This window comes from Sceloporus undulatus, chromosome 3 (assembly GCF_019175285.1).
Source record: "Sceloporus undulatus isolate JIND9_A2432 ecotype Alabama chromosome 3, SceUnd_v1.1, whole genome shotgun sequence".
Lineage (NCBI taxonomy): Eukaryota > Metazoa > Chordata > Lepidosauria > Squamata > Phrynosomatidae > Sceloporus > Sceloporus undulatus.
Genome location: NC_056524.1, coordinates 100096904 through 100118404, shown reverse-complemented (window position 1 = coordinate 100118404; position 21501 = coordinate 100096904). Strand labels below are relative to the sequence as shown.

Below are 21501 nucleotides of genomic sequence, written 5' to 3'. Positions count from 1 at the left end.
TATTTGTTTTCATCGCTAAACAAAAAAGTGTCAGTTATGCTTTAATAAATAAACTTACTGGAAAAGAGGGTGGAAGAAGAATGTGTTTTGGGGAGCAAGTCAAGGAGCCTACAGCAATTACAGCTTTCACAGGAATTGTTAAGATCTGTAGAAAAGGGAAGAAGAAATAACTGAAATGCGATCAGTCTCTCTTGTTTTACCAGTTTTTGCTTCTAGCTCAGTTCTTCAAATATTTTTTAGATCCTTGTTTTCTATAATCAGATTTACATCCAAAACAGCTAACTGTATTTGTGCTTATACATTCTTTTCTTCTTTTTCTTTTTAATTTGGGTCACCATAAATCTGTGTTACCCTCAAAGAAGTTTGGTATTCTTTTATGTAGAACAGAATACAGGAAATATCAGGACAACGTCACTTAGTTCTCAGAAAGCAAGTACAATGGAAAGACATAATAAAATAAATACAAAGAGTTTTGATTTTGAAATTTCCTATAGAGACAGAGAGATCCTCAAGCATATTGCGTGCATTATGTGCCTTCAATCTGCCTGTTGACTTATAGCAGTGATGGCGAACCTATGGCACTCGTGCCAGAGGTGGCACTCAGAGTCCTCTCTGTGGGCACATGTGCCATCGTCCCAGCACAGAGTTTGCCAGAGTTTGTTACTAGAAAGCCAGAGGGATATGGCACTTTGCAATAAATAAGTGGGTTTTGAGTTGCAGTTTGGGCACTCTGCCTCTAAAAGGTTCACCATCACTGACTTATAGCAACCCCTTGAATTTCACAGGGTTTACTTAGGCAAGGAATACTCAGAGGTGGTTTTGATAGTTCCTTCCTCTGAAATATAGCCTTTTAGAAGACTCTAAATGTAGAAGTACAGGTATATCACAGTTAAATAGAGTTATCCCTGTGCATTACTTTCTTAACAGAAAAGCTGGTACCAAAGACAGAAATAACAGAAAGAAAAGGGACAGGTTCCTATCCTGCCCTGCCAAAAAAACAGCAGTTCAACCTGATTTAGCAAACTTTCTATTCAAAAGTAACAATATGAGCATGAGAAACAAAATCAACAGGTTAGGTAATATTTTCATGAGTAAACAAAACATGCTGAACCATCCAGGAACCCATTTGAAGGTTTTCTTCAAAATGCATCCAGAGATTATGTTTTTCTTTCAATAGTCTTCACTTTTCTTATGATTTTTGTTTTGGTGACCAAATGTATATGCTCTTAGAAATGCTGGGGAAAGCAGATGAGACAGGCTTTTCTGCTCTCTCCTTTTCTCTATTTTGCTCTTCACACATTTTCAGTAAGAGATTCTGGAGCCAGCTGCTGTTTAACTTGCCTGCTTAGACAGGGACACAGAGCTGTAGTAGGAATGATTATGGTAGAATCTCACTCTTTCCTAGCTCAACTTTTATTCCATTGTTTACTGTAAACCCACTACTGCAACTTGGCACCCAAGGTCTTCCCAAATGCTGAAGCTACAAAAAAATTTCAGCTAGAGAGAAGACATGTAGGAAAGGGAGAGGTTGAGCAAGCATAAAAACTTTGGCGCGTTACAGACGGCCCAGAAGGGGCAGTCTCATGCCGCTGTCGGTTGCAGCGTCCGGGAACCGCAGCAGCCAAACGGCACGGTTCCTGGACGCTGTAAAGAAGGAGCGCGATTTTCGCGCTCCTTCCTGTGGCCCGGAAGAGACGCCGCAAGTGCCAAAGCGCGCACTTGCGGCGTCACTTCTGCCGTGTGATGTGCGGACACAGAGCGTCCGCTACGTCAAAATGGCGGCGCCCATCTGTATGCGGCACTGCCATTTTGACGTAGTCATTATGCGCGAGAGGCAAGGCGCATCAGGAAGCGCCGCCCCTCATGCATAATGATGGCGCCTCATGGGCCCATCTGTAACGCGCTTTTGTTAAAAATAGCTTGTTCATCAGGAGCTTTATTAGCTGGGGTGTGCCTATAGAGATTGCAAAGCCAAACTAAATTTATATTTGTTGTAACAACTAAAAGTCAGCTTTTTGCTTTAATTTATTCAGGTGTTATTGTCACACACCACATTCAGGATGAATATAATTTAGAAGTACCGGTACCTCATAATCTGTTGTGATTTGTATGGCCCCATCATGAATTCCTTCAAGTTCTTTTGGTATTAACTTTACTCTGAATACAATGTAAGAACCAGGCATTAATGTTACCTGTAATACAAAATATGTACTTCCTTTAACTGCTATAATATCACATTTTCTCCAGCATCTAACAAACATATAAAAATTACAACAACAGCAAACATATATAGTTCTCCAAACTTGATTTTCATCACTTAATATCTTACAGAGTTAGATTTTTTAAAATCAGTTTATGCAGATGGGAAAATCAGGATAAGCTACAACTGATTCCTAAATTATAGAAATTAAGATGTGTATCTATATCTGGAAATCTTTTTTTTTGAAAAAATGGTAGAAACCAAATTTTCATCTCTTGTCTCTATGCTACATACAACTGTAATAAGCAACACTGAATAAATGTATTACTTACTGAAGTCTGATCCAATGCATTGGCTTTTTCCAAGTCTGGAAGACTTGCTATTATTGCAGTTCTGTTGCCTTTTCCAGCAGCTAGGAGTTCTGTGGTCAAGCCATCACCTATCACATGCCAGCTTTTAATAACCAGCTTGAAAAGGAAGGGATAGTTTTAGGAATAAAATTCTTATTACTTGAGAAAAAAATGAAAAATTAATGTCTTTCAGTTACCTGAATTGGGTTGCTATTAAAGATTGCCAACAAAACGTTACTAGTTTCCGTAGCACTCAGTATACCAAAATCTATTATCTGTTCATCAAATTTTGGAGGCAGTACAAAATACTAGAAAAAAGAGAAAAGCATTAACTGTATTTAGAAGAGGATTTGTTATTATAAGCACTATTATTGGTTCTAATATCTGAACCTGCCCCCTATGCTGATCCTCTAGAACGTGAGTAGGCAAATCCTGTGGTCACAGTATCATATTTTATCCTCTGGAACATACTGGGAGCTGCACTACAACAAAATCTGCCACTATCACATTGGCAGTATGTCTTATTATCTAAGAGAGTTGTGCTTCTTGGAATGAAGTTCTCCTGGTTTTAATTTTGTAAATAATAATAATAATAATAATAATAGAGTGAGGAGTCCATATGCTGCAAAACTGGGTTATATATGACCCAAGGGCTCTGTTGCCTATCCCTTGTCTAATCTAACAAGGCACCTTTTATTTTCAGTTTTGCAGATAAACCTGGCAATTATACAGATACATACCAAAACCATCTATTTGTTATGTTAAGTATTTGAGTATTTTCCTGAGAAGTGCAATGCATCAGCTGAATCTTGCCTCTCAGAATTCTTGTAGTGAGAAGTAGCTCAACACTATGTGAACTTTGTTGCTGTATGCCTTCAAGTCATTTCTGACATACAGCGACCCTATCACAGGGTTTTCTTGGCACGCTTGCCATTGCCATCTTCTGAGAGACTGTGATGTATATGAACTACTAATGGGTTATTCCATTAATTTGGAATGTAACATTTTTCAAATTTCCAATTAACTTTCCCCTTTACCTCAATTTGTGATTAGCAATTTGGAAGTAAAAATCTTACTACTACAGTTGTGAGAGTGATGACCTCTCACCACCTCAAAAGAATCCTTTGGTCTTGGATTTCTGATTATTGAGTAAAGCAGTTATCAGTTATGCATTTGATTTTGATTCAGGTAAATTCTAGAGTTGGTTTCATGAATGAACAAATAAACTCTAAACAGTTCTGAATTTAGATTAAACTTCTAGATGAACATTTAAAAATTGAAAATCTTTTTTCTAAATGCAAGATACTTACATCTAAAAATCCAGTGTATGCTCTCACAGGTAGATGAAATTTAGAAGCATTGGTAATAAGTAAAATATTATTATCAATGTGCAGAGATGAGAAGGAAGCCACAAAATAAAGTGTAAAAATATATCTGGATTCATTTGGTGGAATTAAGACTGGTTTGCTGAAGTTCTGGATCTATTCAAGAAATAAGACTCAAATTACCAATGGGTTCAATTTGTGTAACCTTTTATAGTAATGAAAGACTGTGATATAGAATAAGTGGGCTTACTTTAAATGTTGTTCTAATTTCTTCTGGCAGTATTATATCATGAATGAAGACTGCAAAATTGAATGTATTTGTTAAATAGATTGGTCTTTCCACAGAGTCTTCCGGACTGTCACCGATATGAAATAATGTGGCTGCATGATCAAATCCTAAGTATCTATATCAAAATGAGAAAATCAAGGTAGAGATCTCTATAATCTTAAGTGGTAAGAACAGTTCGTAGTACATAGTAATAACAGAACTGGTTGGGCAAACGACTACAGCTAAATTATTTGAATCTATTGGAGATAAATTATTTTTCTGTATTGTTCATCTTATTTTATGACCACCAATGTATGCCTAAAATAAAGTGCCACAGTCCTATACCTGATTCCCAGTCGTCACCAAATCCAAATTTACAACTTCTCCCTAATTAGATATAATGAGCCTGGAGAGAGACTGAGGGACTCCAAGTGTAATGTTTGGTATGGATCCATACCTCCTGACATTTTGCATATCTCTATAGCCTCGCAAATACTGTACAGTACAAGTACATAGCTCAAAAGGTTTTGGATTTTTGGAGTATTTAGGATTTTGGAATTCTGGATAAGATACTCAGCCTGTATGTCTAAAAAATTATGTGCACATACATAAATGTAAAACAGGTTCTTTTGATTGCATTCCAACACAATCTTACCCATCTAATACTTCTGCTTGATACGGAATTTCAAGTTTTGAATAGCTCTTCTCTTTTGCTTTCACAGTTATTTTTCCTGAAAACTGTGGAGGCCGTTTTGCTTTTGATGCTATAAATACATATATGGATCAAAACAAAACACTGTTATTATACGCACATACAGACTTGAAACATTTTTACTTCACTCTAGTAAGTATCAGTGTTACAGCTTTGGTTGACCAAGAACTATTATGCTCTTACTTTGAGCTATTAAATGTTTTGTAACCAAGGCATGCAGCTGATCTATTAGGATGAACCACTCTTTAGTTCTGAAATCTGAATGTTGTTGTTTACTAGCTACCTGATGAGTTTAAATGGCTTAAGGAAGATCATAGGTACAGAAACATCTGTGCATGCTGTTTTAACCCCAAAGACAAGGCTAGACTTTCAATGTCTTCCTTTTCACACTTTTCACTCATAGGCAATGAACAGCAAAATTTAACATTTTAGACTAGCATCAAAATTCAGTGAATCAGAAAGACAATGGAATTTTTGCTATACAAAAGTAGAGTAAGAATTTGCCGTCGTTATTTAAACTAGTCTAAACAGTAAATACTTTCAAAAGGTCAGCACAGACTCCAATTAGCAATATATTTATTCAGCCATCCACACAAAAAAACATTTCAACTACTAAATGGGAAGGACAATATAGTTGTCAAAACATATTAAATCCCATCATCAACAAAAAAGGGTTAAACAACAACAGTACTTACCATCAAAACTAATGCTTGCAACTTTGGTATATTTACTTTCAGAAGCTCGCAACGTAACTGGCTTGAAATGTACTGTGACAGCTTCATTCTGTGGTGTGGGTCTAATGCTCTGTAAAACAAAGCATTACTTAACTAGTATTTACTGATAACAAACCAACCTACAGCTGTTATGATTTTTTAAAAGAATATGCTGAAAACCTGTTGAAGTTTCTTAGGGAATCTGTGGCCCTTCAGATTATGGACTCCCAATTTCTAGCTTCAGTAAGCATGACAAATATGAGGGATGATGGGAGTTGTAATTCAGAAATAGCTGGAGGTCCACAGAATTTGCAGCACTACTGTAAGAACCACCATCGTGTCACTTTACAAGTGTTTACTTATTAAAAAAGGCACACTTGGGAGATCATTATGGAGACATGCTATAAGTGTAGAAAATTATGCATGATATAGAAAAATGGAAAGGAAGAAGCTTTTCTTTCTCTCATAATGTAAAGGAATAGAGGGTCGCAGGAAGGAAGTAAAGAAACTTTCAGAAGTTCTGCTGGTGAAATACTGGATTCTATTACAGAACAACAGAAATTCTCAGTACCATGAAGTCCAATGGGGGCCTGTCCACAAATGGAATATACACAGTTGGTGAAACAGACCTATTTGGAACCCCACCTTTCTCCCAAAATCTCAGCCTCCATGCAGGAAGACTTGCTGTCTGAAAAGAGGTCAGCTCAAAGAATTTTAGATTTTTCCCTATAATGAAAGCTTAACTGTGAAGATACAGTACAATATAAATTATTATTAAGGGAGGTGCACAATGAAATGTAAAGAAAATCTCTAAGGGTTTATGGCACATAAACAGAAAAGCTATAAAAGCTTTACAGCTCTTCAATATTATAAATTGTTATTTTTCTTTTAAAGTTGTGCATAGTTCCATAGGCTTCAATATTAAAGGTTATTATATATAAGCTTTTTATTACTATAGTAATTGGCAACAATACTATTAGTGAGTCCTGAAGGAATTTAGTTCTACGGATATCGAGATTAGATTTCTGCTAAATATAGTCTTGGCCTTTCTCATGACATTAGCATGAAGTCTGTAACCAGTTTCTTCCTTGTTTCTAAACTGTGCTGGAACAGAACTCCAAAACTCTTCCTCTGGTGGAGAACTCTATTCTCTTCCACCAGAGCTCTTTGTTTACAAGGAAATCTGAAGGAAAAGCCACTTTACAATGATGGTAGCAGAAATCTGAGCATTATGGTAATCAAAACACCAGAAGTTTTTTTGTGGGTTTTTCGGGCTATGTGGCCATGTTCTAGAAGAGTTTCTTCCTGTCGTTTCGCCAGTATCTGTGGCTGGCATCTTCAGAGAAACTCTTCTAGAACATGGCCACATAGCCCGAAAAACCCACAAAAAACTATGGATGCCGGCCATGAAAGCCTTCGACTTCATAAAACACCAGGACTCTGCAGAATGAGATCATATATATATATATATATATCCAATATTCTTTCAGCAAGATTGGAGGGAAATATCAGAGAATGAGGTTTTCATATACTACTGAGTGCATTGTTGTATCATCTTCTGCTAAGTAGTTTAACATACGTATATCACCCTTGTCCAAAAAGAGTGAAGCCATCAACCAGAATCTTCAAAAAAAAAAAATTGTGCTGCACTGCTGAAGAGCATTAGTGATTTTAGTTCTTTACTTAATACAGGCAATCTTTCTGCCATAAGCCTAACAGTACAGAGTGAGAAATATACTTTTTTCAGCACATTATTATCTAAAGAATAGGGAACAGGACAGACTCATGAGTTTATGAGACTAAGCCTAAAACTACATCTAGAGACCGAATACATGTAAGTTAATGCTCCTTGATGGAGTTTGTGAGACTGTATCCTATATATTGTACATTTTATAAGAAAGCAATTTTATCACTGGTGATTACAAAAACAAAATTAGTGAGATACAGTACTAGACTTTCTGTGCCTGATTTTGAGCCCAGCTCAAAGGGCTGTATAGTACCAGTTCCAGTTCCTGAGTCCTTTAGTAAAGTTAGAGAGGGAAATGACTTTATGTAAACCAAGACCCGATATAATCTCTCATCATGATCACCGTTACTTGCTCCGTGAAAGAGACAAAACAAAGCTAAAATTCAAGAGATTAAAAGATGCATTTCAGAAATACAGCAGATATAAGTATAGAATTGTGCTTGCTTTCCACATGCACAAGAAAGTAAGCACATGAGATGCTGCTGGACTACACAAAGATCACTGGACTAAGGATCCTGAAAATTTGGGGTAACATTCACATCAACTGCCTTCTCTCAAGCACACTGGCTGAAAATTGAGTCTTTACAATTATTCACTGACTTTAATAATCTGTAGTGGTGGTGATGAGGAGGTAGAGTTGGCTTCTTTGGAAGAGTCTCAGTTTCTTTAAAGTGGTCAACAGCTATCTCCCTTGCATAGAAATATTAACCTCTTCCTGGACACAGCCTGTCAACTGCTCTTACTTTCAAATTGCCATTTCTCAACTGCTCTAGGACCCACATCAAACGATAAAACCAATGGACTGAATGGGTTATATTCAGCAGAAGAGGGCACCTCCAATACATTCATTAGAACTCTAATAGGAGTGCCAAGTATGTAAAATAGAAAGTCCAAAGGTTTGCAAAAATCATCTAGATCCATCTACCTTCAGGGCCAGATTACAACAGTTACTCTTTCCTCCAGAAATATTATTCTTTTCTTATCAGTGGTGCACAAATCTGGGGTGGATGTGCCAGAGAGTTCCCAAAATAAAGAGGGCCCTGTTCCTTGTGTAAATGTGGATCTTCTTCCTAACCTCGCAGCTTCCTCTAAAATTCAATCACCTCCTGATTATCACTTCTTATTTTAATGCAACATTATAGTAGCAATCATTTAAGTAGCTTATAATGTAACCTTAAAGTATTCATTAGATGGGTATTGTAATGTGGGAATGTGCAATGTGTGTCTGTGAAGAGAAGGTAGGCAAGCTGGGTTGGAGTCAGGGAATGCTGCGAAAGGAGGCTACAAGGGAGACAAGATACAAAACTGAGGCTTGTCCCTGACAGAAAGCAGAGAGGAGAAAGATGGCCTAGAGATAAGGAAAAAAGCCATAACAGAGTTAGGACAATCAGCCAGGGGAAAGAATTTGGCACGTTTTTGAGGAGTTGTGAATGATACAATACTTCAAGAGCTGATGTATGATCTAGTCGTATATTAATAAACTTCTACTTGTTTATTCTTTTTTTTACAACTGTGTCTGGCTACTCCTGTTAAATTTTGATAGAGTATGATCAACACAGCCACTGGTCCATAGATCACCTTTAAGGCCCAAGTACCTGATCCAGGGAGGGATCTTGAGGAGAAAGGGGAAAAGGTGAGTGAAAGGAGACCAAGGGTTAGGAACAGCCTGGAAAGGGGATCCATTATAGTGTATTTCTATATGTTGTTAGATTGGAATTCCCATTATCCCTCACAATTGATTGTAGTGGAAGGATTGATGAGAGCTTCAATCCAACAACATATGGAAAGTCAAATTTTTTGACTCCTGCAGTGTAGAGACATTGGCTGAGTATATCTGAAAAATACAAACATGAGCTTCAACGCTGAGGATTGGTCAGAGTAGTGGATGGGAGGGAGTTAACAAAACTCAGATTTTGATATTTAATGCACTCATGTTATTTTAGGTACATAAAAATGAAAATTATAATGAGATTAGAAAATTAAACAGACAGTGCTTACTGTTATTGGCACATCCTTTGTTCCTGAATTTAACAAATGCAGATTCAAAATTTTGGGCAGATCTGTTGAAACCCAAGAAAAAAGGCAATAAGGCTCAATGCACAAAACTGAATTCTTTTAAGTAACATTTCAGCACAAGATTTTTATTACAAATATCCTAACAATTTACTTAACTGTCCACATTACAGAATGGAAGCAGTTTTGAAGAACACCACTGTATGCTGTCTGCAGTGTGATCACTAATGATGACTGGATACACTGGAGCCCCACTTTTTGAAAAGTCCCTTCTCTTCAATGATTCAGAAGGAGAATTTCACCTGAATCCAATTTTAAGTCCCAATTGGCAGAGCCACTGTATATAAGCATTAAATATAAATAAATACAATTCAGAAATAGCTCAAAAAATTGAAAATTGTTTGCATTCCATCTCTTCTTTAATGCCACACGTTGTTTAATTTCTTCAACATTTGTATGGCTCTTCACAGCTAAATGTTGCACATGGACTATTTTCACCAAACATATCAGGGAAATATTGGTGTTCTGCTCTGCCTTCTACGTGTGCACACTGAGCTTTAGTATAAAAAAGCTTTCTTGTTGATTTCAGTTTGCATATGAGTACTGTGGGGATGCACACTGTGTTCTACTTCTTGCACTGAAATCACTCACAAATAGGAGCATGCTAGGCTATCATTTATGCATTACAAAAGTGAGACATCTACTCAATATGAAGTTAAAGAATATTCAAATATAGGGCTTACCTTGTGTTCGTAATGTACCAAAATCCAGCATTTCTGTTGAAGAATAAATTCCTGGGGCTTTAAAAAAGGACAACACATATTAAGTCATCTTCCCCACTGCAGCAGAGAAATACACGGAGCAGATTCACATTATATGTTCACAAACCTGTTGTGACTTCTACCTCTACTGGAAGAATAATGAACTCTGTGCTATCTGAGGCATTTGTTTTTATTCGAATGAAGGCTGTGTAATTATCTGCTTCCCTTGAAGAAAAACTGGCTCTCATAACTCCTTTAGTTTCATAGGGGGGGATTTCCTGTTAAAACAAGGCAATTGAACATAATTAGGAAGACAATATAGTAAAAAGATCACAACACAGTTAGAAGACGATGAATACAAGGGGGTACTGTAAAGTAATAATTATCAGCCAGAAGTGATATATTGGTGAAAGGTACAGTATATTGATAAAGGTATATTGATGAAATTTTATCAGTATCATCATTGATCCCTAAGTGCATGATGTTGAGAAAATCAGCTCATTGTGTCCTTTATTTGTGTTACAGGTTGTGCCAGAAGTGACTAAAGTGCTAAGATGGAGAAGACTGAGGCTTGCAGAGTGAAAAAGTTCCTGCATTTGAAGGGTAACAGTGCCCGGCAAATTCATGATGAGATTATGGTAGTTTATGGAAACGATTGCCCATCTTATGACACTATTGTGAGGTGGAAAAGGAATTGCCAAACTGGTCACATGTCCCTCACAGATGAGCCAAAACCTGGAAGACCATAACTGACAGACAATGTGGCTGCAGTGAAGAAAGTGGAGTGTTTAATCCAGGAAGATAGATGAATAACCATCTAAATGATCATGAATGAAACTGGTCTCAGTTAAGGCAGCGTGTGGAAAATTATTCATGATGAACTGTACTTGTCTAAGGTGTCTACACACAGGGTTCTACATTTGCTAACCCCTTTCCAGAAACAAACATGGCATGACCTATCAAGACAGATGTTGACACTGTTGGAACAAGATGAAGAAGATTTTTTTTTTGGTCATCTGATAACCATGGATGAATCTTGGATCTATCAGCATGATCCAGAGACCAAAACCACGAGCATGGAGTGGAAGCATGCCGATTCTCCTCCCCACAAAAAGGAAAAGATGTAAAAGTCAGCAGGGGAGGTCATGCCCTCAGTTTTTTGGGACTTTCGGGGAGTCATTCTCACAGATTACCTTGCAAAGGGACAAACCATCACTGGCATATAGTACAGCAATCTTCTGGATGAGCTGTGAGATGCTCTGAAAAAGAAATGCTCTCCAGAGGCATTCATCTCCTAGCTGACAATGCACCAGCTCACTTGAGTTGTAGTTAACAGAGCAAGGGCATGTGGCTTTGAGATTCTGCAGCACTCATCTTATTCTCCCAACTTTGCACCAAGTGACTTTTTCTTGTTCCCAGAAATGAAAAATCCATTGCAGGGTTGCCAATTTGACAACAAAAATGACGTCATTCATGAAGTGAAAGAGTGGTTTAAGGTGCAATCTGCAGACCTCTACAATAATAGTATTTGGAGAGTCAAGAAATGCTGGGGGAAATGCGTAAATCTGAAAGGTGACTATGTAAAGAAAAGTTAAAAACTACAAATCAAAGTAAACTTTCTGTCAAACTTTTTTAAAGGCGATAATTAAAATTTTATGATACCCCCTCATTATTACGGCTTTTTAAGGAAATGAACAAGCTAAAATCAAAAGTGTGTGCAAGTTTCTCAAGCAGTTTGAAAAAAACACAACAAGCTTAGAATTAGGACTTATGGACTATTTATACTCTAATTAGGGATATAACCATTGGTTATACTCAAGATGCCAGTCATTTTGATAGGGATAATATGAAAGGCCAAAACTACATAAGCCCTAGGGAAGCTACAAGTAATCTGTACTTCCATGCAGTACAGATAGTACCTTTTAGCAAAAGCAATTAACGGGGTCCTCAGCCAAATGCAATAATACAGTTGCTTTGCTTGGTTGCACTGAAGTTAACCGGGTTTTTTTGAGGGGAAGGAGGCTAATGTAAAACAATGAGAAGGCATGAAGACACATCACCTCATAATGTCACAAGGGAATTTAAATTTGAAGAGTATAATATAAAAAAAATCTTGGAAAAACGAATGTTGGTACTTACCCGTGATACGTTCATTTCCAGCAGACGAGGGTCCTAGCATCCTGTATCCTGTATGCCAGAATACAGGAGGTTAGGACTCTGTCTGCTGGGAAACAACCATTAACACTTGTAACATTTTATCACAAAGAAATGAAAGACTGCTCTGGTATTCTAATTAGAGGTGAACAACTTTTCAGTCCCAGTTTTCTGTCCCAGGACTGCCAAAAGTACCCCTCAAAATAAAAATAAAAAATAAACTTAGAAGTGGCCAGAGGTCTACTTTTGATTTTTTTAGAATGGCCATTATTGATGTTAAACTTCAAACCCACAACTTATTAAGGGATGAACTACTACAGCAGGAAGTTTCCATGAGAGGCAAGTCCCCTAATTTGCCAGAAATAGGTTGGGGCAAGGAAATCAGATGGAGTCGGAGCCACAGAAACTGCCCTGGCAAGGTGCATGTGGCCCTAAAGCTGTACTTTGCTTCTCCCTGATTTATATAGTATGTTCTAGGTAGTTTGCTGTAAATCCCTCACTAAATATACATTCCCAGAGAGCAAGGAATGTATGAACATGTGTGTGCATATGTGTGCATGCACATTTATGTTCATGTAGTGGTATCATGAGTTGCTGAGGATAACCATATGTCTGATGATGCTTTGATCCATGCAAACTGATGCCACAAGAAATGCATTAGTTTTTAAAGATGCTGCAGGATGATTTTTGCAACAACTTAACAACTCGGCATGAAAAAGCTAGCATTTATATCACTCACCCATAATTTTCTTGTACCCCCTTGTTGGCCAGTGGGAAGTTCTAGGTGGAGATCTCCTCCACTTGAATACATTTCTACCACCTGTAAAACAGCCAAATATAAAATTATAGCTTCATAATTGACAGCAGTAAAACCTAAGTTGAAACCTAACACAATGAAGCAGTTATGGGCTTACAGAGGTAAAATGGCAAAGCATATAGAAGCCCTAGCAGATTGCTAAAAGAATTCCTTGCTTTTGAAATGTGAAGTCAACACTAAGGGAAAGGATTTTTAAAAATCTCAGCACCAGTACTTTCTCTGTGCCTAAATAATAATAATAATAATAATAATAATAATAATAATAATAATAATAATTCTCCCACTCAGATTTATAGCAATATATCAGTTTAACAATCTTCTATACTTTAGGAGCCAAAGCTGTTCATACAATCCACAACTTCTACATTGTTTAGTCTTTTAAAAAACATAAATCCATTCAGCTCTCTTATCTGCAAAAATATGCAATTTGTAAAATTTATTTGCTACTCTGAAAACTCCCCATTACCAACATATTTAAGTCTGAAACTTTAAAAGATACACCTCATGTGCAACAAACTGTAGTTCACTGAACATGGAAGTTCTAAAATATGTTTATATATATTTTATGATTACTTTAACAAAGAATTATAAATTTTATTTTTCTTTTACTTACCTGCAAAGGCTCGCTATGGGGGTTGTGTATATTTATTATAGGAGAAAAACTGCTATTTACAGGAACTTTTGCCCCTATAAAAGGACGTAATCTGTAGGGGTTTGGTACTCCTACACCAAACACCTATTTAGGAAAAAAGAAAGAAACTTTTCAGTGACATGATGTGTGCACCTACTTTCTGCTTTCTCTCTTTAAAACTCAAATAGTTTTTGACTATTTGATTAAATGAGAATCTTCTTTTCTACCAATGTGTTTATTTTTGCGAGGTATGCATGCATGCATTAGGCAATGTTTAAATTAGCTGTTACAATGAAATATGTACATTTTTCTGTCTTACATCATTCATACAAACAACTATTACAGAACAAAGTTATCTAAAAATATAATTGTCCGGCATTTAAATTACAACTCTTTCACAACAGAGAAGACATTGAAAATGTTGACATTTTTCCATTCCCTAATTCCCTGCTATTTTGGCTACTACTATTATTGGACTACCATGATTAAGCATGTGAACACTGCCATTGCTAAAAAAACAGCACTTCATTAAGTTTTTTTGTCATTATTTTACATACACTAAGATAATCTTGATTCTGCCACACTGTCATCGTCATTTAAATGACCCTTTATCATGTGTACTTTTAATACTGTGAAATGCTTAAAAACGAATGTATTAATTGCCATTGTATGATCAATCTTCTTCAATCATGCTTATCATCTCTCTTAAATCAAACATAGGTTACTGGAGTATTTTAAATGTTGTACTGGATTTATTTACAAGATGGAAGTTTTAATACTTGTCCAGCTGGCTTGCTCCTATAAAAGCTAACTGATGACGTACAGAGTACTGAAATATGTTTCTGTACTCTCAAACACACAGTATATGCATCAAACAGTCATAGAATCATAGAATCGTAGAGTTGGAAGAGACCACAAGAGCCATCCAGTCCAACCCCCTGCCTTGCAGGAACTCTCAATCAAATCATACCCAACAGATGTCCATCCAGCTTCTGTTTAAAGACCTCCAACCTCCAGTCTGTGTTATATTTTAATATCAAATTCTATAAACATATTCCAGCTAAACAATATCTTATTCCATACTCAAGAGCAGGATTACTGGACAAAATCTCTCCCAAACTGCTGTTAGTTTCAGTTTAAATACAGTTGGCCTTTGCCTTTTGTGCATTTTACTTAGGCAAATTTGTTTATTCACAAGTTTGTAGCTCCTCTGCCGCAAGTCTCTAAGTCCCCAACCCCCCAAGCCACGACAACACCGCTAAAAAAATTTCCTGCAGTGTGGCCCTCCTTTTCTTTGTTCTCCTCCTCTCCATCTCCATTCCTGTGTGGGCTGAGTGAAGCAAACTAAGTGAGCCAGCTAGCAAGATCCAAGTGGATGAGGAGGGAGCAGGCAAAAGAGTGGCGGACAGAATCAGCCTCGATTGTGGACTGTACACACCATGGGCTGGAGAGGACTGCTCATACGAAAGGAGACGGAGAAGAGGAGGGAGGCGAGCTGCCACTGCTCATGCCCTGCTGCAGCAAAAATCTCCTTTAGAGTCATCTTACTTCTCCTCAAGAGAAGGACGACACTGATGATTTCTGCAGCACTGTCAAGGAGGCAGAGAGGGGAAAGCATAGAGACTGGTACCAGAAGTGTGGTGGAGGATAACTCGGAATGAGGTGGGGATTTTTGCAACAGCAAAGTCTGCAGAATTCATGCTTTTTTGGGGACAGATTAAAATATTCAGTTTTTTCACCATTGTGGGGATCCTGAGCCCCTAAACCCTATAAAAGTTGAGGGCTGACTACTTGCCTTTAGTGACCTGTTTTGAGATTACTGCTCAATGCATTATTAAAATGAAGTTTCCTCTTACCTGATAAGTAAATACTCCATGATTAGATGTATTAATAAATAAAGTGTTTTCTACATTTCCAACCATTCTTGCAAGAAAAACTACATCAAATGATGTATTCCCTCCTGGGAGGATTTTCTGAAAAATAAACACCATACACACCAAGACATGTTATCAATCTAAGAAGTATTAGTATTGCAAGAATACAGCCTGGCATTCAAAGGATGCTTGATGTGTGAAAAATGTCCTGTGAGTTCTGCTGTAACAAGCCCTACTATGGTCATTACATGTCAGAGTTTTCTGAATAGTTTTCCAGAACTTTCTTTAGGAAAGCTAAACTAAAGTACCAATACAACTAATATTAAAAACTGAATTTGGCCATTATCATGACCTGCCATTCACTTTGTATCTTCAAAGTGGAAGTTATCTCTACTGCTTTTTTTATTTAGTCAGGACATAGTTGAAAATCATTTAATAATACAAAATGAGGTCTTTTTAAAAAAAAAATCAGCAGTATTTACTAAACATGAAACATCACAGAACTACTTGTTGTACAGTTTTATAAGCACACTGCTTGGGTTTTGAATAGACATGACTCCCACCAATGGAATCTTGGGATGTATGGTTTGGTGAGCTGCAATAGAGCTCCTATTATACTGCCCTGAACTACAGCAAGAGAACCCTCTAGGAGAGAATTCTACGTACCTCACCAACCTATAAATCATAAGGTCTTAACACCCACAAGTATTTGCTGTCCTGAGTATGACCCATCTCAGAAGAAAAACAAACGTTTTCTAAAACAGACATTCTTTGAAGATAGTGATTTATTTATTTAGAATATTTAATCTATATAGACAAGACACATAAAGAAAGCAGGATAGCAGTGGTAAAAAAGATGAGGTTCAGCAGGTACTGCATACTCTTTTCTACTTCAGAGGCCAGAGCAATGAAAGCTGAAACAGAGGATCTCTAACCAGCCACTGACACCAAGTACATGATGAAGCTGTGCTTGTCGACATTTCTGTCCCTCAGAGGCCACTGAAATGGAAGCAGGGCCTTTCATCACCTGCTGGGGCCAAGGCCAAGTCATCTAACCTTATGAGAGTCAAAACATACTTAAACTACACTACTGTTTTGACACTTACTTCAATAAGCCTAGGATGCTACTTTAGATTGAAACAGTAATCAACGTTTGGTTCATTGTTGTTGTAGGTAGCTGTACGAAGATTCAATTTAAGTTATGCTTTAGTTCCTGGAAATTTGGAGAGAGGGATTCTATCCATCAGGCCTAAAAGGCTATATACCTTCTTTTCTTAGGGCAGCATCTGAAAACTGAGGTATCCTAAGAACATGAGAAGCATCATATTAATTCAGACCAAAGGCCTATTTAGCCCAATGTTCTGTTCACACAGTGGCTAACCAGCTGCTGCCTATGGGAAACCTGAAAGCAACAAATGAGTGAAACTACACCTTCTATTTTGCACTCCCATTCCACTCATATACAGAGCCATAGTACCTCTGATACTGGAAGCGACACACAGCCATTCTGATCGGTAGCTACTAATGGCCCAATTCTCCATAAATTTATCCAAGCATTTACTTTTGCAACATCCATCTGAATCTCACATTCTTGCTTCATAGCTTTTTCCTGTGTGTGAACCAGATGGGTCCCAATGCCTACAGTGATCAAATTTAGCTGAATATCCTTTTACATGAGAAAAAAAATAGGTTCTCCCTCTGTTTTTATATGTTTCCTATCTTGGCTACTATATTTCATCAAACAGATTGTCCAGGAGAAAATCTAAGGTCTGAGATCTAGAAAGGAAAGTAGTGCAAAGAAAGGCCTCTAATATTTAGACCTCTGTATGTGACATCATTCAAACACAAGCTTCTGCACAGGTTACTACTTTCATAATGCATACTAGAAATCCTAACTGCTCTGTCATACTGTGGAAGTTGGGAGTGCAGTAAGGGTAAGTTTAGATGCAGTCCGGACAGTTGAATTCAGTGAAATCTGGATATCATAATTCTGGCTTCTTTAACTGAAGATTAAATGTCATAATTGGGAAAGGCACTATTCTTCCTTAGCAGGATAAGTCCTATATCAAAAGTAGTAATCTCTACCATCTCAGCCATCTCTACCTTCTCTTCCTCCTTACCTAAAGACACACATACCTGACCTGAGCACAAGCATCTATTTATTTTATATAAATATACAAATAAAATTTAGGTCAAAGCTGGCATCCCTGATCTAGGTAATGATGCAGACCAGTATTAGTTTGCAGTAGTAGTCAGCAGAGGGTTCCACTTAGATTGAACTAAGAAGAATATTGAAAAGACTCTGGATTTTTTTGTTGTTGTTGGGTTTTTTAACATGTTTACATGGTTTAAATAGATACTCCTTCCTCTGTTGAGAGATGTATGGCATCCCTGCCTGTATGAAACTGTCTGCTTCTTTTAGTGGTGGGTGACACACTGTCTCATGTGAGAACAGAAGGAAGGCCATGAGGCTGCTCAGTCAATGCTCCCAAGGTGACTGGATGTAAAGGGAGCAAAATCTGGCTAGCCCTCCCTCCCGATGGAATTGGGCAAGCTCCACATATGCCCCTCCATCCTGACCAGTTGCCGGACAAGAATGATGGGGGACTGCCACTGCCACCCCCTGGTTTGCACAGCAGCCATCCAACATCCTTAGCCATGCCTAGCTTGCTGCTACCTCCTCCAGCACCATTTCATGCTGGGGCAGGGGCAGGGGGCAGCTACATGAAGCCATGCACTTAGTGGCAGGTGCTGCAGTTTTTGTCTGCAAGAAGAAAAGGAAGACTGGCTAGCTGGGTATGATGAAGGCAGCTGCTGCTGTGCAGAACAAGGGTGAGGGTGCAGCACTACTACTACTCATAAGTGGGTAAGTCAGACACAAATACTGGTCCTGCAGACACTGGAGTTGTATTGTGCATATTTTGGAGGATATTTAGGAGACTGGTTTACTTATTAGATTCCATACAGCAGTTGCATAAGGTCAATAGACCCCCCCACACACACACACACACAAGTGAGACAGACAGCTGGCAATGCTTAAACCGTTGTTCAGAAAGTTTACATGAAATCAGAACTTTCAGTCTTACCTATGAAAATACTTTTTGACTAGGGTTATTGCTAGTCATGGATGTTCCCCTACATTTAAACCATGTAAACATGTTAAAAAACCCAACAACAACAAAAAATCCAGAGTCTTTTCAATATTCTTCTTAGTTCAATCTAAGTGGAACCCTCTGCTGACTACTACTGCAAACTAATACTGGTCTGCATCATTACCTAGATCAGGGATGCCAGCTTTGACCTAAATTTATTTTTATTTTTATTTTATTTGTATATTTATATAAAATAAATAGATGCTTGTGCTCAGGTCAGGTATGTGTGTCTTTAGGTAAGGAGGAAGAGAAGGTAGAGATGGCTGAGATGGTAGAGATTACTACTTTTGATATAGGACTTATCCTGCTAAGGAAGAATAGTGCCTTTCCCAATTATGACATTTAATCTTCAGTTAAAGAAGCCAGAATTATGATATCCAGATTTCACTGAATTCAACTGTCCGGACTGCATCTAAACTTACCCTTACTGCACTCCCAACTTCCACAGTATGACAGAGCAGTTAGGATTTCTAGTATGCATTATGAAAGTAGTAACCTGTGCAGAAGCTTGTGTTTGAATGATGTCACATACAGAGGTCTAAATATTAGAGGCCTTTCTTTGCACTACTTTCCTTTCTAGATCTCAGACCTTAGATTTTCTCCTGGACAATCTGTTTGATGAAATATAGTAGCCAAGATAGGAAACATATAAAAACAGAGGGAGAACCTATTTTTTTCTCATGTAAAAGGATATTCAGCTAAATTTGATCACTGTAGGCATTGGGACCCATCTGGTTCACACACAGGAAAAAGCTATGAAGCAAGAATGTGAGATTCAGATGGATGTTGCAAAAGTAAATGCTTGGATAAATTTATGGAGAATTGGGCCATTAGTAGCTACCGATCAGAATGGCTGTGTGTCGCTTCCAGTATCAGAGGTACTATGGCTCTGTATATGAGTGGAATGGGAGTGCAAAATAGAAGGTGTAGTTTCACTCATTTGTTGCTTTCAGGTTTCCCATAGGCAGCAGCTGGTTAGCCACTGTGTGAACAGAACATTGGGCTAAATAGGCCTTTGGTCTGAATTAATATGATGCTTCTCATGTTCTTAGGATACCTCAGTTTTCAGATGCTGCCCTAAGAAAAGAAGGTATATAGCCTTTTAGGCCTGATGGATAGAATCCCTCTCTCCAAATTTCCAGGAACTAAAGCATAACTTAAATTGAATCTTCGTACAGCTACCTACAACAACAATGAACCAAACGTTGATTACTGTTTCAATCTAAAGTAGCATCCTAGGCTTATTGAAGTAAGTGTCAAAACAGTAGTGTAGTTTAAGTATGTTTTGACTCTCATAAGGTTAGATGACTTGGCCTTGGCCCCAGCAGGTGATGAAAGGCCCTGCTTCCATTTCAGTGGCCTCTGAGGGACAGAAATGTCGACAAGCACAGCTTCATCATGTACTTGGTGTCAGTGGCTGGTTAGAGATCCTCTGTTTCAGCTTTCATTGCTCTGGCCTCTGAAGTAGAAAAGAGTATGCAGTACCTGCTGAACCTCATCTTTTTTACCACTGCTATCCTGCTTTCTTTATGTGTCTTGTCTATATAGATTAAATATTCTAAATAAATAAATCACTATCTTCAAAGAATGTCTGTTTTAGAAAACGTTTGTTTTTCTTCTGAGATGGGTCATACTCAGGACAGCAAATACTTGTGGGTGTTAAGACCTTATGATTTATAGGTTGGTGAGGTACGTAGAATTCTCTCCTAGAGGGTTCTCTTGCTGTAGTTCAGGGCAGTATAATAGGAGCTCTATTGCAGCTCACCAAACCATACATCCCAAGATTCCATTGGTGGGAGTCATGTCTATTCAAAACCCAAGCAGTGTGCTTATAAAACTGTACAACAAGTAGTTCTGTGATGTTTCATGTTTAGTAAATACTGCTGATTTTTTTTTTAAAAAGACCTCATTTTGTATTATTAAATGATTTTCAACTATGTCCTGACTAAATAAAAAAAGCAGTAGAGATAACTTCCACTTTGAAGATACAAAGTGAATGGCAGGTCATGATAATGGCCAAATTCAGTTTTTAATATTAGTTGTATTGGTACTTTAGTTTAGCTTTCCTAAAGAAAGTTCTGGAAAACTATTCAGAAAACTCTGACATGTAATGACCATAGTAGGGCTTGTTACAGCAGAACTCACAGGACATTTTTCACACATCAAGCATCCTTTGAATGCCAGGCTGTATTCTTGCAATACTAATACTTCTTAGATTGATAACATGTCTTGGTGTGTATGGTGTTTATTTTTCAGAAAATCCTCCCAGGAGGGAATACATCATTTGATGTAGTTTTTCTTGCAAGAATGGTTGGAAATGTAGAAAACACTTTATTTATTAATACATCTAATCATGGAGTATTTACTTATCAGGTAAGAGGAAACTTCATTTTAATAATGCATTGAGCAGTAATCTCAAAACAGGTCACTAAAGGCAAGTAGTCAGCCCTCAACTTTTATAGGGTTTAGGGGCTCAGGATCCCCACAATGGTGAAAAAACTGAATATTTTAATCTGTCCCCAAAAAAGCATGAATTCTGCAGACTTTGCTGTTGCAAAAATCCCCACCTCATTCCGAGTTATCCTCCACCACACTTCTGGTACCAGTCTCTATGCTTTCCCCTCTCTGCCTCCTTGACAGTGCTGCAGAAATCATCAGTGTCGTCCTTCTCTTGAGGAGAAGTAAGATGACTCTAAAGGAGATTTTTGCTGCAGCAGGGCATGAGCAGTGGCAGCTCGCCTCCCTCCTCTTCTCCGTCTCCTTTCGTATGAGCAGTCCTCTCCA

The 21501-nt window shown here is 37.8% G+C and overlaps 2 protein-coding genes across 3 annotated transcripts in view; one reads left to right on the top strand and one right to left on the bottom strand.

The window, feature by feature from the left end:
* LOC121925828 (transmembrane protein 131-like) overlaps positions 1-21501 on the bottom strand; it is a 122460-nt gene that overhangs the window by 3290 nt on the left and 97669 nt on the right. Inside the window, exons 6-19 of the mRNA XM_042458403.1 lie at positions 15548-15664; positions 13674-13796; positions 12983-13063; positions 10217-10367; positions 10072-10128; positions 9314-9375; positions 5551-5659; positions 4799-4907; positions 4126-4279; positions 3861-4031; positions 2748-2858; positions 2533-2667; positions 2088-2192; positions 59-145 (exon numbers count right to left, since the gene is read on the bottom strand). Of these exons, the coding sequence (XP_042314337.1) occupies positions 59-145; positions 2088-2192; positions 2533-2667; positions 2748-2858; positions 3861-4031; positions 4126-4279; positions 4799-4907; positions 5551-5659; positions 9314-9375; positions 10072-10128; positions 10217-10367; positions 12983-13063; positions 13674-13796; positions 15548-15664 (1572 nt within the window). The remainder of the gene's footprint in view (positions 1-58; positions 146-2087; positions 2193-2532; positions 2668-2747; positions 2859-3860; positions 4032-4125; positions 4280-4798; positions 4908-5550; positions 5660-9313; positions 9376-10071; positions 10129-10216; positions 10368-12982; positions 13064-13673; positions 13797-15547; positions 15665-21501) is intronic.
* TMEM131 (transmembrane protein 131) overlaps positions 19470-21501 on the top strand; it is a 47322-nt gene continuing 45290 nt past the window's right edge. Inside the window, exon 1 of one of the 2 annotated variants that reach the window (XM_042456933.1) lies at positions 19470-21090. In XM_042456933.1, the coding sequence (XP_042312867.1) occupies positions 20956-21090 (135 nt within the window). In that variant the 5' untranslated portion in view covers positions 19470-20955. The remainder of the gene's footprint in view (positions 21091-21501) is intronic. The other variant, XM_042456934.1, reaches the window with a different exon arrangement.